Source organism: Pristis pectinata, chromosome 9 (genome assembly GCF_009764475.1).
Source record: "Pristis pectinata isolate sPriPec2 chromosome 9, sPriPec2.1.pri, whole genome shotgun sequence".
NCBI lineage: Eukaryota > Metazoa > Chordata > Chondrichthyes > Rhinopristiformes > Pristidae > Pristis > Pristis pectinata.
Genome location: NC_067413.1, coordinates 6,793,855 through 6,815,050, shown reverse-complemented (window position 1 = coordinate 6,815,050; position 21,196 = coordinate 6,793,855). Strand labels below are relative to the sequence as shown.

The 21,196-nt window shown below is 40.1% G+C and overlaps 1 protein-coding gene across 2 annotated transcripts in view; it reads left to right on the top strand.

The window, feature by feature from the left end:
• The window catches only part of stk3 (serine/threonine kinase 3 (STE20 homolog, yeast)), a 305,893-nt gene that overhangs the window by 172,303 nt on the left and 112,394 nt on the right, over positions 1-21,196 (top strand). For both annotated transcript variants that reach the window (XM_052023496.1, XM_052023497.1), the window contains one exon: positions 16,506-16,643. In XM_052023496.1, the coding sequence (XP_051879456.1) occupies positions 16,506-16,643 (138 nt within the window). The remainder of the gene's footprint in view (positions 1-16,505; positions 16,644-21,196) is intronic.

The following is a 21,196-nucleotide window of genomic DNA, read 5'->3' as shown; positions in this document are numbered from 1 at the left end:
GCTGGGATAGCTCCAGCTGATCTGAGATGGGTCTTTTGGCAGAAACTATTAAATAGGGAGCATTTGGAAGAATTTGGAAGGGGTCTGAAAGAAACGAAAGCAGCCTAAATATAAACAAACCTGGTAAAAGAGAGCAACAGACAAAAGTAAGGTGTGGCATTGAAGGCAAGGGAGCAATGAGATTTAGAGAACTGGTGTCCAAAAAGATGAGGCAACATCCTGTTAATAAACAAATGAAACTTCTTTACAGCTGTGCACACATTATCTTAATAAAAGGTGGAAAGTAAATGGTGGAAGAAGTATGCAGGCAAATTTAGGGAAATGAGAACAGAAAAATGATAATCATGGGCAATTTCACAGAATGATAACAGTATGGAAAGAGGCTGCTTGATCCATTTGAAGCCCAGTCTAGTTCTGTGTAAGAGCAAACCCAGCTGATTTCATTTCCCTGACTGTCCCCTAACCCCCCACACAATTTTGTCATTTATGATATTTACCATCCCTTTTTGAATGCTACAATTAAATTTGCCTCCACTTCTACTAGTGGCTGTGCATTCCAGACTCTAACTGCTCAATCTTTCAAAAAATACCTTTGTAAGTCACCTTCATTCTGAGTTCCCTAGTTCTTGAGCCCCTAGACTTATGCCTAAGGAAAGGCTGGAATATTTTTGTATCTGCTGAAGTTTAAAAGGATGAGAGGGATTGATTGAAATATAAGATCCAGAGGGATCTTGTGGAGAAGGTACTTCCTCTTGTGAAGAATCTAGAACTCGGGTCACTTTTAAAAAAAAAAGGGATTATCTGTAAAAGGCAGAGATGAGGTGCAATTTTTTTCTCTCCCATGGTCATAAGTCTTTGGAAACTCAGTTCCTCAAAAGTCTGTGGAAGTAGAGTCTTTGAATAATTTTAAGCAGAGGTAAATAGATTATTTATAAGCAAGGGATGAAAGATACTAGAGATATCTGGTATGAAGAGTTGTAGTTGCAGTCTGATTAGCCATGATCTTACTGTATGGCGAAACAGGCCTGAGGGGCTAAATTACCCATTCCAGGTCCTAATTTGGTCTGTTCATATATATATATTTGCCAAAGGGAACAATTTCTTTTTATCCACTCTGTGTATGCACTTCAGGATCTTAATTACCTCTTATCAGATTTCTCACAACTGTCTCTATCCCATGGAAAACATTCTCCAATACATTCAATTAACTAAAGTTCCTCTTCTCTGGAATCATTTTGGTAAACCTCTTCTTCACCCTCTCCAAATCATTCTCATTTGTCATAAGTGTGAAGTCCAGAACTGAAAGCAATATTCAACCACTCCATTGTTAATTGGATAGATGAGGTGAGTGAAGGGGATAGAGAATGGAGTTCATATAATTTATACAGAATTCCTTTCTAACCCAACAAGGGAGGTTTCACTAATAAATGTAGATAAAGGGAATGATCTGTAGCAACTAAGAAACTTAAACATAGGAGAACATCTTGTCAATGGTGACCATAATATATGCTTCAAGGTGATAATATAGAAGGACATCACTTATGTTGAAAAGTAAGGACAGAGATTGGAGAAAAGCTGATTTTTGTAGCTGAGGTTAGGATGAAAAAAATGGCAACCATATTGACAAACAGTGATAGGAAATATTTATAATGGTGTTCAACAGAATGTAGAAAAAGTTTACGTTGTTTAAAGAACAAACTAAACACTCACAAGAATCCATTCATGAATAAAGATATGAGGGAACAATTCTGGATAATTAAAGATGCAAACATTGTACAGAGGTAGCAGAGAATTCTGATAAGTGCCAATACAAAGGGATTAAGAAAGAACTCAAAGCATTTAGGAAGACAAAGGAACTAAAAACAATTAAATTATTAAGGAACATAGGATGTTGAAATCAATAAAAAAAGGTTTGGATGGGAATAGGGCTTTTAAGAGAGAATAGCTTAGTGATGAAGGGGAAATGGCAGAAATATTAAATCATTATCTTGCTCCATTATTTATTAGGAAATAGAACAGAAGGGCATAACGTTAGAAGATGAGATGATAATTAATGTGCATTTAAAATAGAAAAAGTGATATACGGTATATATGAAGAGGGCACAAGTGGCATTGCTAGAAAAACCATTGCCCTCACAGCTCAAGGGACCTGGGTTCAATTCTGACCGTGTCGAGTTTGTATGTTCTCCCTGTCACTGTGTGGGTTTCCCCTGGCTGCTCTGGTTTCCTGTCTCATCCTAATGACAAGCAGGTAGGTACGTTATTTGTCCCTAGTATGTAGGTAAGTGCTAGAATCTACTGGGAGTGGATGGGAATGTCGGGGGAATAGGTTGCAGGGAAGATTAGTGGGGGAATGGGATTGCTCTGTTGTCTGGCCTGGATTCAATGGGGTGAAATGGCCTCCTTCTATGTCATAATGAAATATTTGGAAATATTAAATACACTAGAATTCAAAGATGATAAAATCTCTAGTTGCACCCATTGTAAAAGGATCTAGAGAAGACCCAGCAGAGGCATTACTACACCTATTGAGTAAATTATTGGAAAAAAGGTGTACATCTCCAGCAAATTCTAGACCAGTCAGCTTAACATCAATGGTAGAAACAATATTCAAATCCCTTATGCTAAAAGTGCATTCAAGGCCAAGGTAGAACTTTGGGCCCAATTAATTTTATTGTATTCCCATAAAAAAGATTTCTAGCCTCGCTACAAAGAAAGAACAGCCCATATAATGTTATATATGGCCGCACAGGAAATGCTTTGAATTATCTTGTACATTTCCTAAACAGCAGCCATTTGTTAAAGGCAACAATAGTTGAACTTTAGCAGAGATCACAGGGCTAACTTCAGTGGACCCAATGTTTCTTTTCTATTTAGACATGCTTATTATCACATGAATGTTATGGTTTAGCAATCCCTTGCAATAACATCTATTGGGAGTTTTAGTGCAGAGGTCAGTGTATTTGACTTTCCTTATTTCTAGCCATTGAAATTAAAACTTCACTACTCTTTGCTTAACTTCTCTCATAGAGTCATAGAGTGAAACAGCACAGAAACAGGCCCTTTGGCCCAACTCGTGCATACTGACCAAGGTGTCTGTCCGGGCTAGTTCCATTTGCCTGCATTTGATCCATGTCCCTCTAAACCTTATCTCTCCATGTACCTGTGTACCTGTCCAAATGTCTTTTAAACATTGTAATTGTACTGGTCTGTACAGATTCCTGTGGCAGCTCATTCCATGCACCCAACACCCTCTGTAGAAAAGTTGCCCTTCAGGTCCTTTTTAAATCTTTCTCCTCTCACCTTAAAACTATATTTAGTTTTAGACTTCCCTACCCTGGGAAAAAGACTGTGACTATCCATCATATCTATGCCCCTCATGAATTTATATACCCCCATAAGGTCACCCCCTCAGCTTTGAATGCTTCAGGGAAAAAGGTCCTAGCCCACCTAACATCTCCTTATTACTCAAGCCCTCCAGTCCCAGGAACATCCTCATGAACCTTTTCTGCACCTTTATAGCTTACTGACATGCTTCCTATAGTTGGGTGACCAGAACTGCACACAATACCCCAAGTGTGGTTTCACCAGCGACTTGTACGGTTAATCTGTTGTACAGTTGTTGTTCTTGTACAGTTCTCTGAAGACGGTCATGGTGTTTGTAGTTGAACACCTGGAATATGGCATCCAATACTTATTTGAGCTGTTATCTGCACTTCCACCTTTTGTACAATCTTTACACCTCCAGTGAAAACTGACCTTTCTACTGTTCCAAATTTATAGCTAAAGAATGTACTCTTTCTTCTTATCTTAAAACATAAGCATTTTAGTTACTGGCTTGATAATACTGCTATGAAGAAGCTCCTTTATATACACACTTTTAAGTACAAGAGAGATGACAATATAGGCTGTTGTTGTAGTATTAACACAAATGCAAACACATTCACAGGTAAGTCATTATGGCATAAAAGATTAACTTTAGGTGTAGAGAATAGTTTTAATTTTATTGAATTAATATTATTGGTATATAGGAGTCTTTTAACTTGATGCCATACACTTATTCTTTATTTTTGGAGTAATAGATTGCTACACAAAATGATGACAGTTTGAGTGCCTAATTTCCTATGGTCAAAATGCCATAATTGATAAGAGTGAAAAGTGGAACCTTTTTTACCCTTTTGTGACTAGTCAAATTTTTACAAACAGTAGAGAAAGACCAAATAATGGCCAAGTATATAATATCCTTGTGGATCATGAGCATACATCCTGCCATTTAGCTGAGGAAAAATTATATCTTAAAGTACATTTTTCTTTGATCTACTAGTGCATGACACAGCACTTAAATTAAACCATCACATTGTAATTTTACTTTTTATTTGTTTTAATCATTGGATGCACCGTAGCTCCACTGCTTCCTGTAGCAACATTTTTATAGTGGGTTTTTCTCTCCATTATTTCCACCAACCTCACCTCTTTACCCACACAGTCCCCATTCACCACCCCACTTCCCACAAAGTAATCTGAGCTTGATACATTTGATCACCAATGCTTTAGTTGTGTTTACTCTTTGAAGTGGGAAAAATAGAGGCTTTCAATGATGGAATAGGGTGGGAATTTGTAATGCAGGTACAGTATGAATAATACTTACAGTGACAGGTCAGGGCTAGTAATGTCTTGGTTTTATATTGAGGACCCTAGGTGAAAAGCCAAGGACCATTGTGGAAGAATGCTATCAAATCATAGCAGAACACAAGAGAACATTGGATAAATTTATTGTTGGGATTTAAAAAATTGCAGTAGAAAGGAAGAATGCCAAACAATTTTAAGAAAGAAAGTGGATCTGTAATTGCATAATGGATCAATGAACACTTAGTTCCCATTGGTCTTGTGATTCTCTTTGGTTTTTGATGTCCTGCTTCTTTGTCTTCTCAAGTGTTCTACCTTGATATAACTGATTTTTAACTTTGTGATTGAAATAGTGCTGAATAAATATTAACTTTTCGGAGTGCTTTGCAACAATTTTTATTTTTCCTGGCAAGTTGAGATTATTACTCTGATTGCAAACTGGTGCTTCATGCTCCACTTTCGTCTTCAAAAGATAAATGCCACATTCTTTCCACGTCTGTATAAAAGATTTAATGTTGTGGTTTCAATTAACATTACCGATCAAAATGTTTTCCTTATATCGCAATGTCTAAATTTAGAATGATGTTCAAATTTAACAGTAATTTTCTTACCATTGATTCAGCCTCTATTCACATTTAGCATTGCAGTAATTCACAAGTAAAACCATCCTTATAAGCAGCTTACATTGCTGTGCTGGCATTTTCTTCAAGTTTGTTTTCTTCTAATCAGAAGAGCATATATCTCATTCCATGTGACACCCACGGCTTTTTGTCATCTGCCAATGACAGCACAGTATAATTCTCCCTTACAAATATAAATATAGTATTCCCTGAAAATGTGAAAGAAAGTAAACAGCTGAAGGGAAATCAGAGGCATTTGTTTCTCCTAAAAAGCACTCTAAAAAGAGTCTAATAAATGTAGGTAATATATTTTGGTACTGTATGCAATTCAGGCCGCCCTATCACAGAGGTACATTAATGCCACATTGAGCATGCAGCACAGTGCTACCAGACTTGGGGATTATTTCTATCATGCAATGAAGGTGTTTAATAGAGGTATTTTAAAACTATGTAAAGTTGACCTCTCAAGCATTTCTAAATTGTCAGACTGCTTTTCCAATATCCAATAATGAATGTGCAAAAGTTTCCTCTGAATATTAAAGCCATTGTTTTCAGTCTCTGTTGCAAACTCTTCCTGAGCCACTGACTCCATCCCTGCTATGGTTAGTTCCTGAGACTGAAAGGGCTGTTTGTGCCAGGACATGAATTTGCTATCATGGCATTGTTTAAACTCTCTATTTTCACTGCCTGACTTTGTCCCTACTTCAGCTCATCTGCTGCTGAAATTCTCTTCCCTACAATTCTTAACTCAAGACTTGATTATTCTAAGGCATTTTTGAAGGCTTTCATTTTCCAAAACTCTCCAAATTTGTCCCAAGTCTCATTTACCAATGTGCTTGTAGAACCTACTGCTTTCTGATTAAAAATGCCATAATTTTGAAGTCCCCAAACATTTTTCAAATCTGTTTCTGCCCACACCTCTCATTATCCCTGCAATCTTCTCCACCTTGCAAAGCTGTCCCACAGACTTGTTAAACAATATCATGAAATAGCCATTCTCACAGAATCATTGCTTGCACTGTGCCAGTCACCTTATCACAGTCCTTGGGTGTATCATATGACACTAGTAGGACAAGCCCCACATACCCATCTGTATACAGACAAGAGGAAGTAGGCTTGAGAGTCCTCGATGTTGACTATAGTCCCCATGAAGTCTCGTGGCATCAGGTCAAGTGTAGGCAAGGAAGTCTACTGTCCTCTCTCAACTGATGAATCACTGCTTCTTTAAGTTGAACAGTACTTGGAAGGTGCTTCAAAGTACCAAGTGTACGTTTGGTGGAGTGAACTTCAATGCTTGTCACAAAGAATAGCTTGATAGCACCACAACTAGCTAAGCTGGCCAAATCCTGAAGGCTACCAGATTGGGTATGATTGGATCAGTTTTGCCAATATGACCAGGAGGATGACACTGTCTAATGTATTGTGTCTAATACAGTGATGCTAAATGGAATAAACTCTGATATGCTAGCTCAAACTGGGCATCCATGAGGCCTTAGAAGCAGCAGAGATGTACACCATCACAGTCTGTAACCCATGATCAGACATATCCCTTTCTTTGCCCCATTACTTTCCAGCCAGGGGATCAAATCTAGTTCACTGAGGAGTGCAGAGGGCATGCCAGAGCAGCTACAGGCGTACCTAAAAATGAGGTGCCAGTTTTCTGAAGCTACAGCATAGGGCTACATGCGTGCTAAAAAATTATGCAATAGACACAGTTGAGTGACTGCACAACAAATATATTAAATCTCAGCTTTGCAGTCCTGCCATATTTGTTCTTGAATGATGGTAGGCACTTAAACAGCCATGGTGAGGAAGAGGTTCCAAGAATGTCCCCATTCTCATTGATGGCATTACTCAATATGTGAGCTGTAAAGCATTTATAACCACGTTTAGCCAGAAGTGCTGAGTGGGATAATCCATCACTGCATTTCTGAGGTGGCCAGTGTCACAGAAGCCAGTCTTCAGCCCATTCATTTCACTTCATGTGATATCAAGAAACATCTTGATATTTCTTAAGACCAGACAACGTCCCAGTTTGTGGTACTTGAGATGCTTGCACCTCTAACCAAGCTGTTCCAATATAGTTACAATACTGAATCTACTCAGCAATGGAAAACTCACTGGCTATGTCTGTTGACAAAAAACAGGACAAATGCATTCCAGCTAATTACCACCCACTTTACTTGTAATCATCAACAAAGTGAGAAGAAGTGGTGCCAAAGGAATTGAGGACAGCAAATATTGTATAATTGTTTAAGAAAGTGAAGAAGGGGTCGTAAACCAAGAGATTACTGGTCAGTTAGTTTAACTTTGGTTGTTGGCACATTTTTGGAGTCCATTCTTCGATTAATATACAGTTTCATTTAGAAAGGCACAGATTAATCAGGGTCAGTTAATATGGCTTTGTCAAGGGAAGGTTATATCTGACTAAATTGATCAAATTGAAGATTCGGAGGGTCTGCAGAGAGATATAGATCGGTTAAGTGAGTGGGCAAGGCTCTGGCAGATGGAGGATAGTGTTGGTAAATACAAGGTCATTCACTTTGGAAGGAAAAATAGAAGATCAAATATTATTTATATGGTGAAAGATTGCAGCATGTTGTTGTAAAGAGGGGCTTTGGAGTGCTTGAGCATGAATCGCAGAAGGTTGTTTTGCAGGTGCAACAGGTTATCAAGAAGGCAAATGGAATATTGGCCTTCATTGGTAGAGAGATTGAATGTAAGAGCAGGGAGGTTATGCTGCAACTGTACAGGGTACTGGTGAGGCCGCACCTGTTTCCAAGATTGCATGAATCCAAGATTGGCCCAGTAGCAGGAAGCAAAGGAAAAAGGTTGGTGAGTCTGTGACAGAAAGGCTGTTATTAGTATGGTTCCTTGGGGCTCAGTACTTGGTTCCTTGTTTTTTTTTGCTATGTATGTTAACGATTTAGACATTTGGAAGACATGATGAAGAAATTTGTGATTAATACAAAAAAACGGCTGTGGTTACTTGTAAGATGGAAAGCTTTTGACTGCAGGAAAATATAAGGTATCTGGTCAGTTGGTCAGAAAAATGGTGAATGGAACTCAGAGTAATGTAAAGGGATGTATTCAGGGAGGTGCAACAACGCAATGGCATTTGTAATGAATGGGAGGATATTGAGTGGTGTGAAGGAACAGAGGGATCTTGGAGTATACAGTGGCATGCAAAAGTTTGGGCGCCCTTGGTCAAAATTTCTGTTACTGTGAATAGTTTAGTGAGTAGAAGATGAACTGATCTCCAAAAGTCATAAAGTTAAAGATGAAACATTCTTTTCAACATTTTAAACAAGATTAGTGTATTATTTTTGTTTTGTACAATTTTAGAGTGAAAAAGGAAAGGAGCACCATGCAAAAGTTTGTGCACCCCAAGAGATCTGAGCTCTCATAACTTTTACCAAGGTCTCAGACCTTCATTAGCTTGTTAGGGCTATGGCTTGTTCACAGTCATCGTTAGGAAAGGCCAGGTAATGCAAATTTCAAAGCTTTATGAATACACTGACTCCTCAAACCTTGTCCCAAAATCAGCAGCCATGGGCTCCTCTAAGCAGCTGGCTAGCACTCTGGAAATTAAAATAAATGATGCCTACAAAGCAGGAGAAGGCTATAAGAAGATAGAGAAGCGTTTTCAGGTAGCTGTTTCCTCAGTTCGTAATGTAATTAAGAAATGGCAGTTAACAGGAACGGTGGAGGTCAAGTTGAGGTCTGGAAGACCTCGAAAACTTTCCAAGAGAACTGCTCATAGGATTGCTAGAAAGGCAAATGAAAACCCCTGTTTGACTGCAAAAGACCTTCAGGAAGATTTAGCAGACTCAGGAGGGTGGTGCACTGTTCTACTGTGCAGCGACACCTGCACAAGTATGACCTTCATGGAAGAGTCATCAGAAGAAAACCTTTCCTGTGTCCTTACCACAAAATTCAGCATCAGAAGTTTGCAAAGGAACATCTAAACAAGACTGATGCATTTTGGAAACAAGTCCTGTGGACTGATGAAGTTAAAATAGAACTTTTTGGTTGCAATGAGTAAAGGTATGTTTGGAGAAAAAAGGGTGCAGAATTTCATGAAAAGAACATATCTCCAACTGTTAAGCACGGGGGTGGATCGATCATGCTTTGGGCTTGTGTTGCAGCCAGTGGCACGGGGAACATTTCACTGGTAGAGGGAAGAATGAATTCAATTAAATACCAGCAAATTCTGGAAGCAAACATCACACCATCTGTACAAAAGCTGAAGATGAAAAGAGGATGGCTTCTACAACAGGATAACGATCCTAAGCACACCTCAAAATCCACAATGGACTACATCAAGAGGCACAAGCTGAAGGTTTTGCCATGGCCCTCACAGTCCCCCGACCTAAACCTCATCGAAAATCTGTGGATAGACTTCAAAAGAGCAGTGCATGCAAGACGGCCCAAGAATCTCACAGAACTAGAAGCCTTTTTCAAGGAAGAATGGGCGAAAATCCCCCAAACAAGAATTGAAAGACTCTTAGCTGGCTACCGAAAGTGCTTACAAGCTGTGATACTTGCCAAAGGGGGGTGTTACTAAGTACTGACCATGCAGGGTTGCCCAAACCTTTGCTTCAGGCTCTTTTCCTTTTTTGTTATTTTGAAACTCTAAAAGATGGAAATTAAAAAGTAATCTTGCTTAAAATACTAAAGAAATGTGTCATCATTAACTTTATGCCTTTTGGAAATCGGGTCATCTTTTACTCGCTTAGCTATTCACAGTAACAGAAATTTTGGCTGGGGGTGCCCAAACTTTTGCATGCCACTGTATGTCCATAGATCCTTAAAGGTAGCAGGAAAGGTGATTGCAAGGGTATATGGGATGCTTGTCTTTATAGCTCAGGTGTAGAACATAAGAACAGGGAGGTTGGGTTAGGACTTAGGCCACAAGCTGAGTACAGTGTACAGTTTTGGTCACCACATTAAAAGGAAAAGTGATTGCACTGGAGAAGGTGCAGAGGAGATTTTGAGGATGTTGCCAGGACTGGGAAATTGTCACCAGGAGGAAAGATTAAATAAGGAAAGATTGAATAAGCTAGGGATATTATCTTTGGATCTGAGGAGGCTGAGGTGAGACATAATTGAGATGTATACAATTATATACATTGAATATAAAGGAAAAATCTAATTCCCTTACCTGGTGGGTCAAAAACCATAAGGCATAGATTTAGAATAATTAGCAGAAGGATCGGGGGGGACAATATTTGCATCATCTTCCTCTTTTGTGAAGATGGTCACAAGCTATTCCTTAAGAATCTTAACCGCTTCCCTTCCTCCGCACACAGGTTGCCTTTTTGGTTCTTGATGGGCTCTACTCTTTCCTTTGTTATACTCTTGGCTTTATGAACATAAAACATCCTTTGATTTCACTTGCTAATATTTGTTCATACCCTGTTGTTAATACCCTCATTACTTTTTTAATTTCAATTTTACTTGCAGATGTCCTATACCTTGCGTAGCTTTCTGTTGGATTAGGATTGACCTATTTGCTTTATCCTATCCTCTATGCACCTTGTCTTCGAGTCAGTCAGTCATGGAAACAGGCCATTCAACCCACCAAGTCTGCACCTACCATCAAGCTCCCATTTGCACAAATCCCATTTTATTCCCCCTACATTCCCATCAGCTCTCCCCAGATTCTAGCACTCATTAACACACAAAGGGCAATTTACAGTGGCCAATTAACCTACTAACCAGCATGTTATTTGGAAGCTCTAGCATTGGTAGTCCCACTGTTTTTTTCTTTGTGGGAACATATTCATCCAGAAATCACTGAATGTACTTGAAAGCCAGAAAAGCATTAGAGCGTAAGAAATTGAAGCGGGAATCAGTGATGGCTCATCTTTTACCTCAGTGCCATTTTCCTCTAGTAGCCTTGATTCCCTTAATGCTTACAAAGAACCTATCGACCTCTGATCCCTCCCATTGCTCCAAGACTGATTTACCTGTTCCCAGTCCACTTTTGCTAAATCACTTCTCGGTTCAGTGAAATTGGCCTTACCCCAGTTTAAAACCTTCACTCCTATTTTAACTTCACCTTTGATGATAAGTATGCTGAAGCCAACTGACATAGGAGAAGAACTGCAAAAATTCTCTCCCATTGATAATTCTTCCATTTGTTCAACTTGCATTTCCTAAAATTAATGCAGAATTGCCAATCCCTCCCCCACCACTCTTGCTAGGATTGCTACATTGACTAAAAGAGTTCTCCTGAATATAATGTAGAAATTCTGTGCCTTCCACATTTGACTTCTGACTGTTTTCCAGTTAATAGTTGGTCAAATGAAATATCCCTATTACTGCCCTACTGCTTTTCACTTTTTAGAAATTTGCTTACATTTGCTCTTCTGTCTCGCTCTGTTTCAATGTCTGTAGTGCATTTAGAAGACCTTTTGTCAGAACTGTGAAGGAGACAGAAGAAGCTTGTTAAACTGCAGAGAGGGTTGAGGGGGTAGGGGTATGCTTCTGTTAGGGTAAAACCAGGGTGACCATGGGGATAAGTTGTAAACAAGGTTATCATGTCAATGAGTGAATGGGAGGAGGTGGAGAGGGAGAACATAGACAAAAGAACATACCAGTTGCGAAATGCAGAGCAGGAAGACATGACTAGCAGATCAGGTTGGGCATGTTCTCAACTCCCAGGGAGGAGAAACAGAAAGAAAGTAAGGGCGAAGAAAACAACAAACAAGCTGAGCTGATTTCATACCACAGATGTTTGACTGATAAGGACAGAAATCAAGTAACCTGAAGGTGAAGAATTCAGTATCAGGTCCAGAAGGCTGCAGTGCAGAAGATGAGGTGCCGTTCCTCAAGCTTGCATTGGACCTCATTGTAACAGGAAGCCACAGACTGATAGGTCAGAGCGGGATGGAGAATTAAAGTAGCAGGCAACAGGAGACTTGGTCACCCCGTGGACTGAACACAGGTGTTTCGCAAAACGATCACGCAATCTGCATTTGGTTTCTCCAATGTAGAGGAAACCACATTGTGAATGTAGTTCACTGGATTGGGTTCACCTGGAAAGATTGTTTGGTCCCTGGATAGTGGGGTAGGAAGAGAAGAGGTGAAAGGACATGCATTGCATTGCCACCATTTACAGAGGAGTGTTGTAAGAAGGGGGCTGTTGGTGGGAACGGAAGAATGGACCAGGGAGCCGCAAAGGGAATGGTCCCTGTGAAAATCTGAAAGGGAAAGAGAGGGAAATGTATCTGGTGGTGGAATCTCTCTGATGGTGTTGGAAATGATGCAGAATGATCTGTTGAATGCACAGACTGGTGGGGTGGAAGGCGAGGACCAGGGGAACTCTATCCTTGTTCTGTACTGGAGGAAAGAGGGTGACAGTAGAGGCCCAGATACGTCCAGGGCTTTATTAACAACGGTACAGGGGAAGCCAGGGTTCAGGAAGGAAGATATTTCAGAGGAACCTGTATGGAAAGTCTCATTATCAGCAAATACGATGGAGATGGTGGAACTGGGGGAATAGAATAGAGTTGTTACAGGAGGCAGGGTGGGATGAAAGTGTTTGAACCAGCTGTGGGAGTCAGTAGGCTTGTAATGGATGTTAGTTGCTAGCCCATCTCCTGAGATAGAGACCAAGAGATCCAGAAGAGGAAGGGAAGAGTCAGAGATTGAGGACAGGATGGAATTGGTAGCAAAGGTAATGAAATTATTGAGTTTCTGTATGAGTCCAGGAAGCAGTATCATAGAACATAGAAACACTACAGCACAGTACAGGCCCTTCGGTCCACAATGTTTGTGCCAACTTTTTATCCTGCTCTAAGATCTATCTAACCCTTCCCTCCCACATAGTCCCCTATTTTTCTATCATTCATGCGTCTATCTAAGAGTCTTTTAAATGTCCCTAATGTATCTGCCCCCCAACACCTCTGCCGGCAGTGCATTCCATGCACCCACCGCTCTCTGCGTTTAAAAAAAAAACTTACCCTGTACATCCCCCTTATACCTTCCTCCAATCACCTTAAAATTATGCCCCTTCATGTTAGCCATTGTCGCACTGGAAAGAAGTCTCTGACTGTCCACTCGATCTATGCCTCTATCATCTTGTACACCTCTATCAAGTCACCTCTCATCCTCCTTCTCTCCAAAGAGAAAAGCCCTAGCTCGCTCAACCTATCGTCATAAGACATGCTCTCCAATCCAGGCAGCATCCTGGTAAATCTCCTCTGCACCCTCTCTAAAGCTTCCACATCCTTTCTATAATGATGCGACCAGAACTGAACACAATACTCCAAGTGTGGTCTAACCAGAGTTGTATAGACCTGCAACATCACCTCGCGGCTCTTGAACTCAATACCCCGACTTATGAAGGCCGACACTCCATATGCCTTCTTAACAACCCTATCGACCTGCGTGGCAACCTTGAAGGATCTATGGACAAAGACACCAAGATCCCTCTGTTCCTCCACACTGCTAAGAGTCCTGCCATTAACCTTGTATTCTGCCTTCAAGTTCGATCTCCTGAAGTGGTATCACTTCTCACTTATCCAGGTTGAACTCCATCTACCCACTTCTCAGCCCAGCTCTGCATTCTATCAATATCCTGTTGTAATCTACAACAACCTTCTACACTATCCGTAACACCACCAACCTCGTATCATACAGCAAACTTACTAACCCACCCTTCCACGTCCTCATCCAAATCATTTATAAAAATCACAAGAGCAGGGGTCCCAGATGCAGTTATTGATGCACCAGAAAGAGAGTTGAGGGAGTGGACCAGGGTGGGATTGAAACGAAGACTGTTCCACATACCCAACAAAAAGACAGGCATAGCTTGGACCCATGCAAGAGCCCATAGCTACATCTTTGATCTGGAGATTCCACCACCAGACACAATCTACCCCTCTCTTCCCCTTCAGCGTTTCAGAGGACCATTCATGACTTCCTGGTCAACTCTTCCGTTCCCACTAACCACTCCGTCTTCTTATGGCACTGCTGGGCACATCATCCTGCTCTGCATTCACAGCTCCCACATCCTTTTGTCTATGTATATTTGTCCATGTTCTCACTCTCTAACTACTTCGATTCACATTGATCAGTTAACCTTGTTTATGGTCTATCCCCATAGTCACCCTAGTTTTACCCTGTCAGAGACATACTCCCTTCCCCCACCCTCCCTTCAGCTTAACAAGCTTCTTTTGTACCCTTCCCAGTCTGACGAAGAGTCTTTGACCTGAAATGTTGGCTCTTCCCACTGATGTGGCTTGACCTGCTGTGTATTTCCAGCAGTTTTGTTTTTATTTCAGATTTCCAGCATCTGCAGTTTTTTTTTGATTTTTCACTTAAGTGGAAAAATTTGTTTATCCCCTAGCAATTACAGATTTGAGTTAAATTTTTATTTTAAAGCAAGTTAATTTCTAAGGGATAGATTTTTGTTTTGACCTTAGTGAAAGTGGTTCAAAGTTTTCAGATTACAGTATAAAATGTATTGGCTTTTTTAAACAGTTGTATGGTTGCAGTGCTTTTCCATTGGCAATGAAAAGCTGCCAGCAAGTCTCCATATTTTGGCAACCTCTTGTGGTTCTAATTGGTAATGCCAGCACTGTTTTCAATTTGTTGTGCACTTTTAGACAAAACCTTTTAGCTGCTGTTATAGCAAAAAACCATATAATCCTTGATTGGCACAATTTGTGCTGATTGGAGGACTATTTCCTTTTATTGGGAAATCATATATGAGATTGAAGAGTTTGCTAGTTTCATAACGTATTCAAAAAGTTTAACAACATAGACATCTCAAACGAGAAAACAAAGGCTGTTGCAGTTTTGCACAACGTGAAGGGTTTGATGTAAAGCAGGCAGGAAACTGAGCTTTTCCTCAATAAGCATGGGGAAAAAAAATAAATGAAAAATGGAAGTTTAGACAGATTCTCTGTTGATCTATGCTATTTGTATACAATTGTCATGGTAAACTCAGTAAATTTGTGAACTGCGTAGAATATTTAGGTAAAAAAACAAGGATTGATATGGTATTTAGAAAGACTCAAATTATGATTGGGGTTTTGCCAAAGGGAAAGAAGCAAACCCAACGGGAAAAGAAAGCCACAGAGCATTGAGGAGTCTTCAGGTAATTGGCAGAGAAGCTCAACATCGAGCCCTATTTAACAGCTGATGTGGAGGAAATGCTGCTTGAAGTTCTCTCATAAATCATAAATCATGATCTGTCCCTTTGTACCAAATACAAAGTCCTTCATCCACTATCCCATATTGGAGCATGCCTTCAAGGCACTGATTGAGATTACAGGTTAATCAGCAGTGTTTTTTTTAATCTGTCTGCAGATGTGGATGTGGGCACAGGGCACCTTTGACTTTCTCTGACCATCTTCGCACCCACTTGTTAACCTTCTCCCAAGCTCTTAGTATGGTGAGGGATCCATACCAAGAGTATTTAGTATATCGAGTTCAGCTTTAGGGAACTCAATGTTGTTAGTCATGCACAGGTAAAAATAAATTGCATCAATTTATGAAAACAAAATGGATAATAAAAATTAGTTCATTGTACTAATGAGAAATGTTATTTCCCGTACCTTACACAGTTCAAACTAAATTGATATGGTGTGATTTTAAAATGGTTAATAGAAAAGAACGTGGTTACAGAGATACAGGCTAATGGATTTCGTGAGTGGATGTGAATGGATGTCAACAAAATTGATAAATTCTTCTCTGTAGGAAATTGAATGGTAGTTTATATTTCAAAAACTGTGGAAAGCATAACCAGTAACAAGAAAATTTATGTCAATTTGTATTGTAGTTAGAAATAGAGACTTGGTTAACTCAACAACAGTGCTCGCAAAAAAATATTTGATGAGAATAATTATTTAGGTGGGAAATGACCCTGGCACTAAACAGCAGTTTGTTAGTTTTATCTATCTGTTCAGGAAGTGCCTTTAGTTCTCCTAAGCAGGTCAAAAATGGAAGTTTCTCTGGAGACTGATAAACAATAATAGATAAAAATAAAGCATGAAGTGCTCAATGAAGCTCAGTTTGCACAGAGGAAATTTAATGGGAAATAGTTACATTGGTTGCAGATGGACTTGTTTCCTGAACCTCATTCCTGATAGAAATTCTAGAGCGGTAAAAAATTTGTACATCAGATTTACTGTCAGATAGAGAAGGTGAATTAAAGGATTTGTTTGTTTGACTGCACTAAAACTCAGATGATTCTGATTTCCATGTCCAACTGATTTTCCCCCTTCCTTTTCTTTTTTAAAATAGGCTATTTTTATGATTCCCACCAACCCACCACCAACATTCCGGAAGCCAGAGCTTTGGTCAGATGAGTTCACGGATTTTGTAAAGAAGTGTCTGGTGAAGAATCCAGAGCAAAGAACAACTGCCACACAACTATTACAGGTTTGGCAAAATGCTTTTCAGTGAATCTTTCTCAATTTTATGTGGTGTAATAAATTTCCAGGTCTGAATTATGTACAGTTTAAACAAACACTTCAGCTTTCATCAGAAAGAAGCCTGGTAAATATGGATTGTACATTTGGGCACCTAGATTTTAACATGTTCATTTATATCATTCCTGATTTTGGGATGGCTGTTCTGGACATTTTACATGATTGCTCTGGCTGTGTATGGAAGCTCATTAATATGCACATTGTTATATTATGGTGCATTGTCAAGTTCAGGTGTATCCCCTGAACTTAGCAAAAAAAAGAGTTGTCTCTTGAGTAACAGTGGTTAATTATTTTACTAAAACTTCACTGGCTTCCTGGTGCATAATCATGACCTTTGCTGTGCTCTGTATGCACTTAAAGTGAGAAACTACTCAACAACAACAAGCAACACCAAAGAACATCAGGTGGTTAGACTTTGCAGTTTTCAATCCCATAAAATTTCCAGGCAAGATGAGAAACAGGATTCTGTGAGATCTTGGATGTGCTGGAGGAGATCATACATATATTCAGATATACTCGAAATCTACTTGGTACTTCCATTTAATTATTAATTCAGTGGTTGAGATGTACAACATGTTGCAGCCTTGTCTGCAATTATTCTTGAGGACTAGGATAGATTTTCCTTTCGCTAATGTGTCTCTTTGGTGTCAAACTATTCAATTCAGGAAGCTTGTTGGATGCTGATATTAATCAGGTAACTGGTAGCTTGTTTGCAGACAGAAATACATTTATAACTTTCCCAGTGGAAATGAGATAATTAACTGACCAATACGTTTTATAACTAAGTATCCAGGTTAAAACAAAAAGGAATACATCTCTCCAGAGTGCAGAAATGGGTCATTGGTCCAATAGGTCTGGGCTGGTGCTTATGCTCCCATTTTACTTTACCTTTTTCTGTGTTCTCCTCGTCCTTTCCCTTTAATGTACTTAGCTAGCTTTGCCAAAAAAGCATCTATGCTATTTTCCTTGTGCTGGTAGGTAGTGAAAATGGAATTGAATTTCCTGTTGGGTTCTTTCTTCTTCTTTCTCTTGTTCTTTAGCAGTCCCCTGGGATCAACGATGATTTACATTCACTTCAGTTTTCCAGGTTCTGGGGTGGCTGGTTAAGCCAATGTAGGAGCCACCAACTCTTCCATGGATAGGGAAGCGGTAGCTTATGGGGTGAGCAGGTGGGTAGGTAGTTCATGAGCTGATACACTTCTTTGAGAGCTTACACAGGACGTCTGTGTGCTCTTGATGCATGGCCTCAAGGTTCTCAATACTGAGTGCTCCTTTTCCACTTGGAATAGTCGTAGGCCAGACTTCCTGGAATCTTTTTCTCTGTCCACCCAGTAACAACCTCCTGTGACAGAGCACGGAATAGAGTGTCTGCATCGGGGTAAAAAAAGCAATAGAACCACTTTCCTATTTTACTAATCCAGAAGTAAGGACTAAGTATTCAGAGACACCAATCCCCAAGTATAAGTCTCCTCCCCAGACAGGTGAAGAATTTATTGCTTATTTACCAAATTCTTTATTTCTTTGCAGACAGGTTATAGGAAAATCAATATAGTCATGATGATCTATCTTCATACCCTGATTCAACAACTAGCAGCGCCTCCAAGTCTGGAATGAGATATGCAAACTTTGCTAACGTGAAGTATGAAGTCTGTGTTTTATAAACTCTCGAATCCTTTTTAAATTTAGACATAAATTTGGACTTGTTGCAACTAACAGCTAAAATAATCCAAGACACCCATTATAGGACTCGACGTCAGAGTAAGAACTTCCATGCCTTTGCATCGAGGCAAACATGGACTAGTTTGTTTTAAATTTGCCAACTATTTGATGTGAATCTTGAATTCAGTCAAGGTGAGTTGTCATTGGCCTAGAATTTGAGGTCAACAGCAAGCCACCTGCACTAACTGGTGTCTTCTAAATGAAGATCAAACCTACCTGGAATTAGCCATACAACAACAACTTACATAGAGAACTGACCAGAGGCTTTGGAGCGAAGCCCTAGGAGTGTCTACAATATGTTGCATTCATGTTGGATGGAGAGTGCCAGAACAAATTTTTATTCCTAAAAACAAAATGGAAACATTTTGGCATCTGACTAAGCCTTAGATAGTATCCAAAGCTGTGAAACTGCATGGAATCTTTTAAATTTCCAATGTTCAAAAATAGTTTTCTAAATAAACTATCACAACTTATACTGTCAAAGCAAAAAAAAAAATCCAAGGCACTTAAAAACATTTTTAAAATGCCCATTTTAAAAGAAAATGCCTAAGTTAACATATTTGAAGCCATAACCTTCTATTGGAATGACAGGGAGGCAGTGCCTGCATCAGACATTGGTGCAGATTCCCTTGTTAAGCAGTGAGACCACATTGCTGGACAGCATCAGAGCACAGTTGGGAGAACTATGGCCAAGTGCTGACTGCAGTTTCAGGACTTCCACATTCAAGTGAAAATTCCAAAGTTGCTCACAGTTACTAGCAAATCATCTCAGCAAGAATGCAGCTATTTCCCCACATTGTGGGAATCTTAAGCTCACCATGTAAATTGACCTTTGGACAACCTCAATGTAAACACAATTGGGCTGCATTCCATTTGCTTCATGCAGACCTCCTGAGTGAGATGACATGGAGTTGACAATATAATGGGGAGGTGAACTCCAATTAGTCTTTGGAGGGGAGGGCTGAATGACGTAACAATGAATCAGTGTTACTCTGTTGCATACCTTTGCCAATTGTGCATGGGATCAGGCTGATAAGTCATTTTCAGGTATAAGTCAGAATACAAATTCACCCCATTGTCATTGTGATCGCAGTATGAATGTCATTATAAAAACTCTGGACAGTAATTACAATGACATTTTACTTCAAAGGCATTTTCTCATTTCTTGGAAGCATTGTAGATGTCTTACTGCATTACTCAACAGTGGTGGCTTCATGGTTAAGCTACAGCTGATTTTTCTTAAATCAATTTTTGGGATCTGGGCATTGCTGGCAAGGCCAGTGTTTATTGCCCATCAGTAATTGTCCTTGAGAAGATGGTGGTGAGCCATCTTCTTGAACCATTGCAGCTCTTCTCGTGAAGGTATCCCCACAGTGTTGTTGGGTGGTGATTTCCAGGATTTAGACCCAGTGATGATGAAGGACTGGATGATATATTTCCAAGTCAGGATTCTGCGACTTGGAGGGGACCCTGCAGATGAAGATGTTCCCACAAATGTGCTGTCTTAATGGTACCTGATGTTGGTTTGAGATGTGCTGTTGGGGTAGCTTGGTTGAGTCACTGCCTTGTTGCACACTGCAGCCATCATACAGTAGAGGGAATAAATGTTTAGGGAGGTGGGTGGGATACTAATCAAACAGGCTGCTTTGACCTGGATGTTTGTCCAGCTTCTTGAGGGTTGCTGGAACTGCATTCATCCAGGCAAGTGGAGAGTATTTCATCACACCTGGCATGCCTGGTAGATGGGGAAGGCATTAGGTGTTGGGAGGTGAGTTACTTTTCACAAGATATCCAGTATCTGACCTGCTCTTGTGGCCAAAGCATTCATGTGACTGATGGTGTTGAATTTCTCATCAACTGTGACCCCCAGGATAATGAAGCTTGGGGGTCTTGGTGACGATGTCATTGAAAAGCAAGGGTAGACAGTTAGACTTGTGGGAGGTGGTCATGGTCTTGCACTTTTGTGGCACAACTGTTACTTGCCCTTATCAGCCCATGCCTGAATGTTGTCTAGGTCTTGTACTTGCAGCTGTGAGCTGCCTTATTTGTTGAGGACTAGTGATTGGAATTGAAATTACACAAAATCTCTACTTCCAACCTAATGAAGGAAAGAAGGCCATCGATGAAGTAGCCCTAATGAAGAAAAGAAGGCCATTGATGAAGCAGCTGAAGATTATTGGGCCTAGAACATTGCCCTGAGGAGCTCCTGTTCAGGGGCTGAGATAATTGATCTCTGACAACCACAAACATCTTTCGTTATGTGAGGTATGATTCCAACTATATGCTTTCACTTTGATGTCAGAGTGCCTTGATGCCACACTTGGTCAAGTGCTGTCTTGATATCAGAGGCAGGCACTCTCACCTTGCCTCTAGGATTCAGTTCTTTGTTCCACATTTATACCAAGGCAGTGATGATGTCCAGAACTGAGTAGACCTTAGGAAACCCAAACTGGGCATCAGTGAGTAAGTGCCACTTGACAGCACTGGTGATGACAAATTCCATCATTTTGTGAGTGAATGAAAGTAGACTGACGGGGCACAAGTTCGTCAGATTGGATTTGTCCTGTTTTTGGGCAAGTTTCCTCTCTGCTGGGTAGATGCCAGTTTTGTAATTGTACAGGAACAGCTTGGCCAGAGGCATAGTGGTGAGAAAGTCTTCACGACTGCACCTGGGATGTTGTCTCATTTTATAGTCTTTGCTGTATCCAGTGCCTCAGCTATTCATATGGAGTGAATCAAATTGATTGGCAGCTGGGGATATCAGGAGAGAGCAGGTGAATTGTC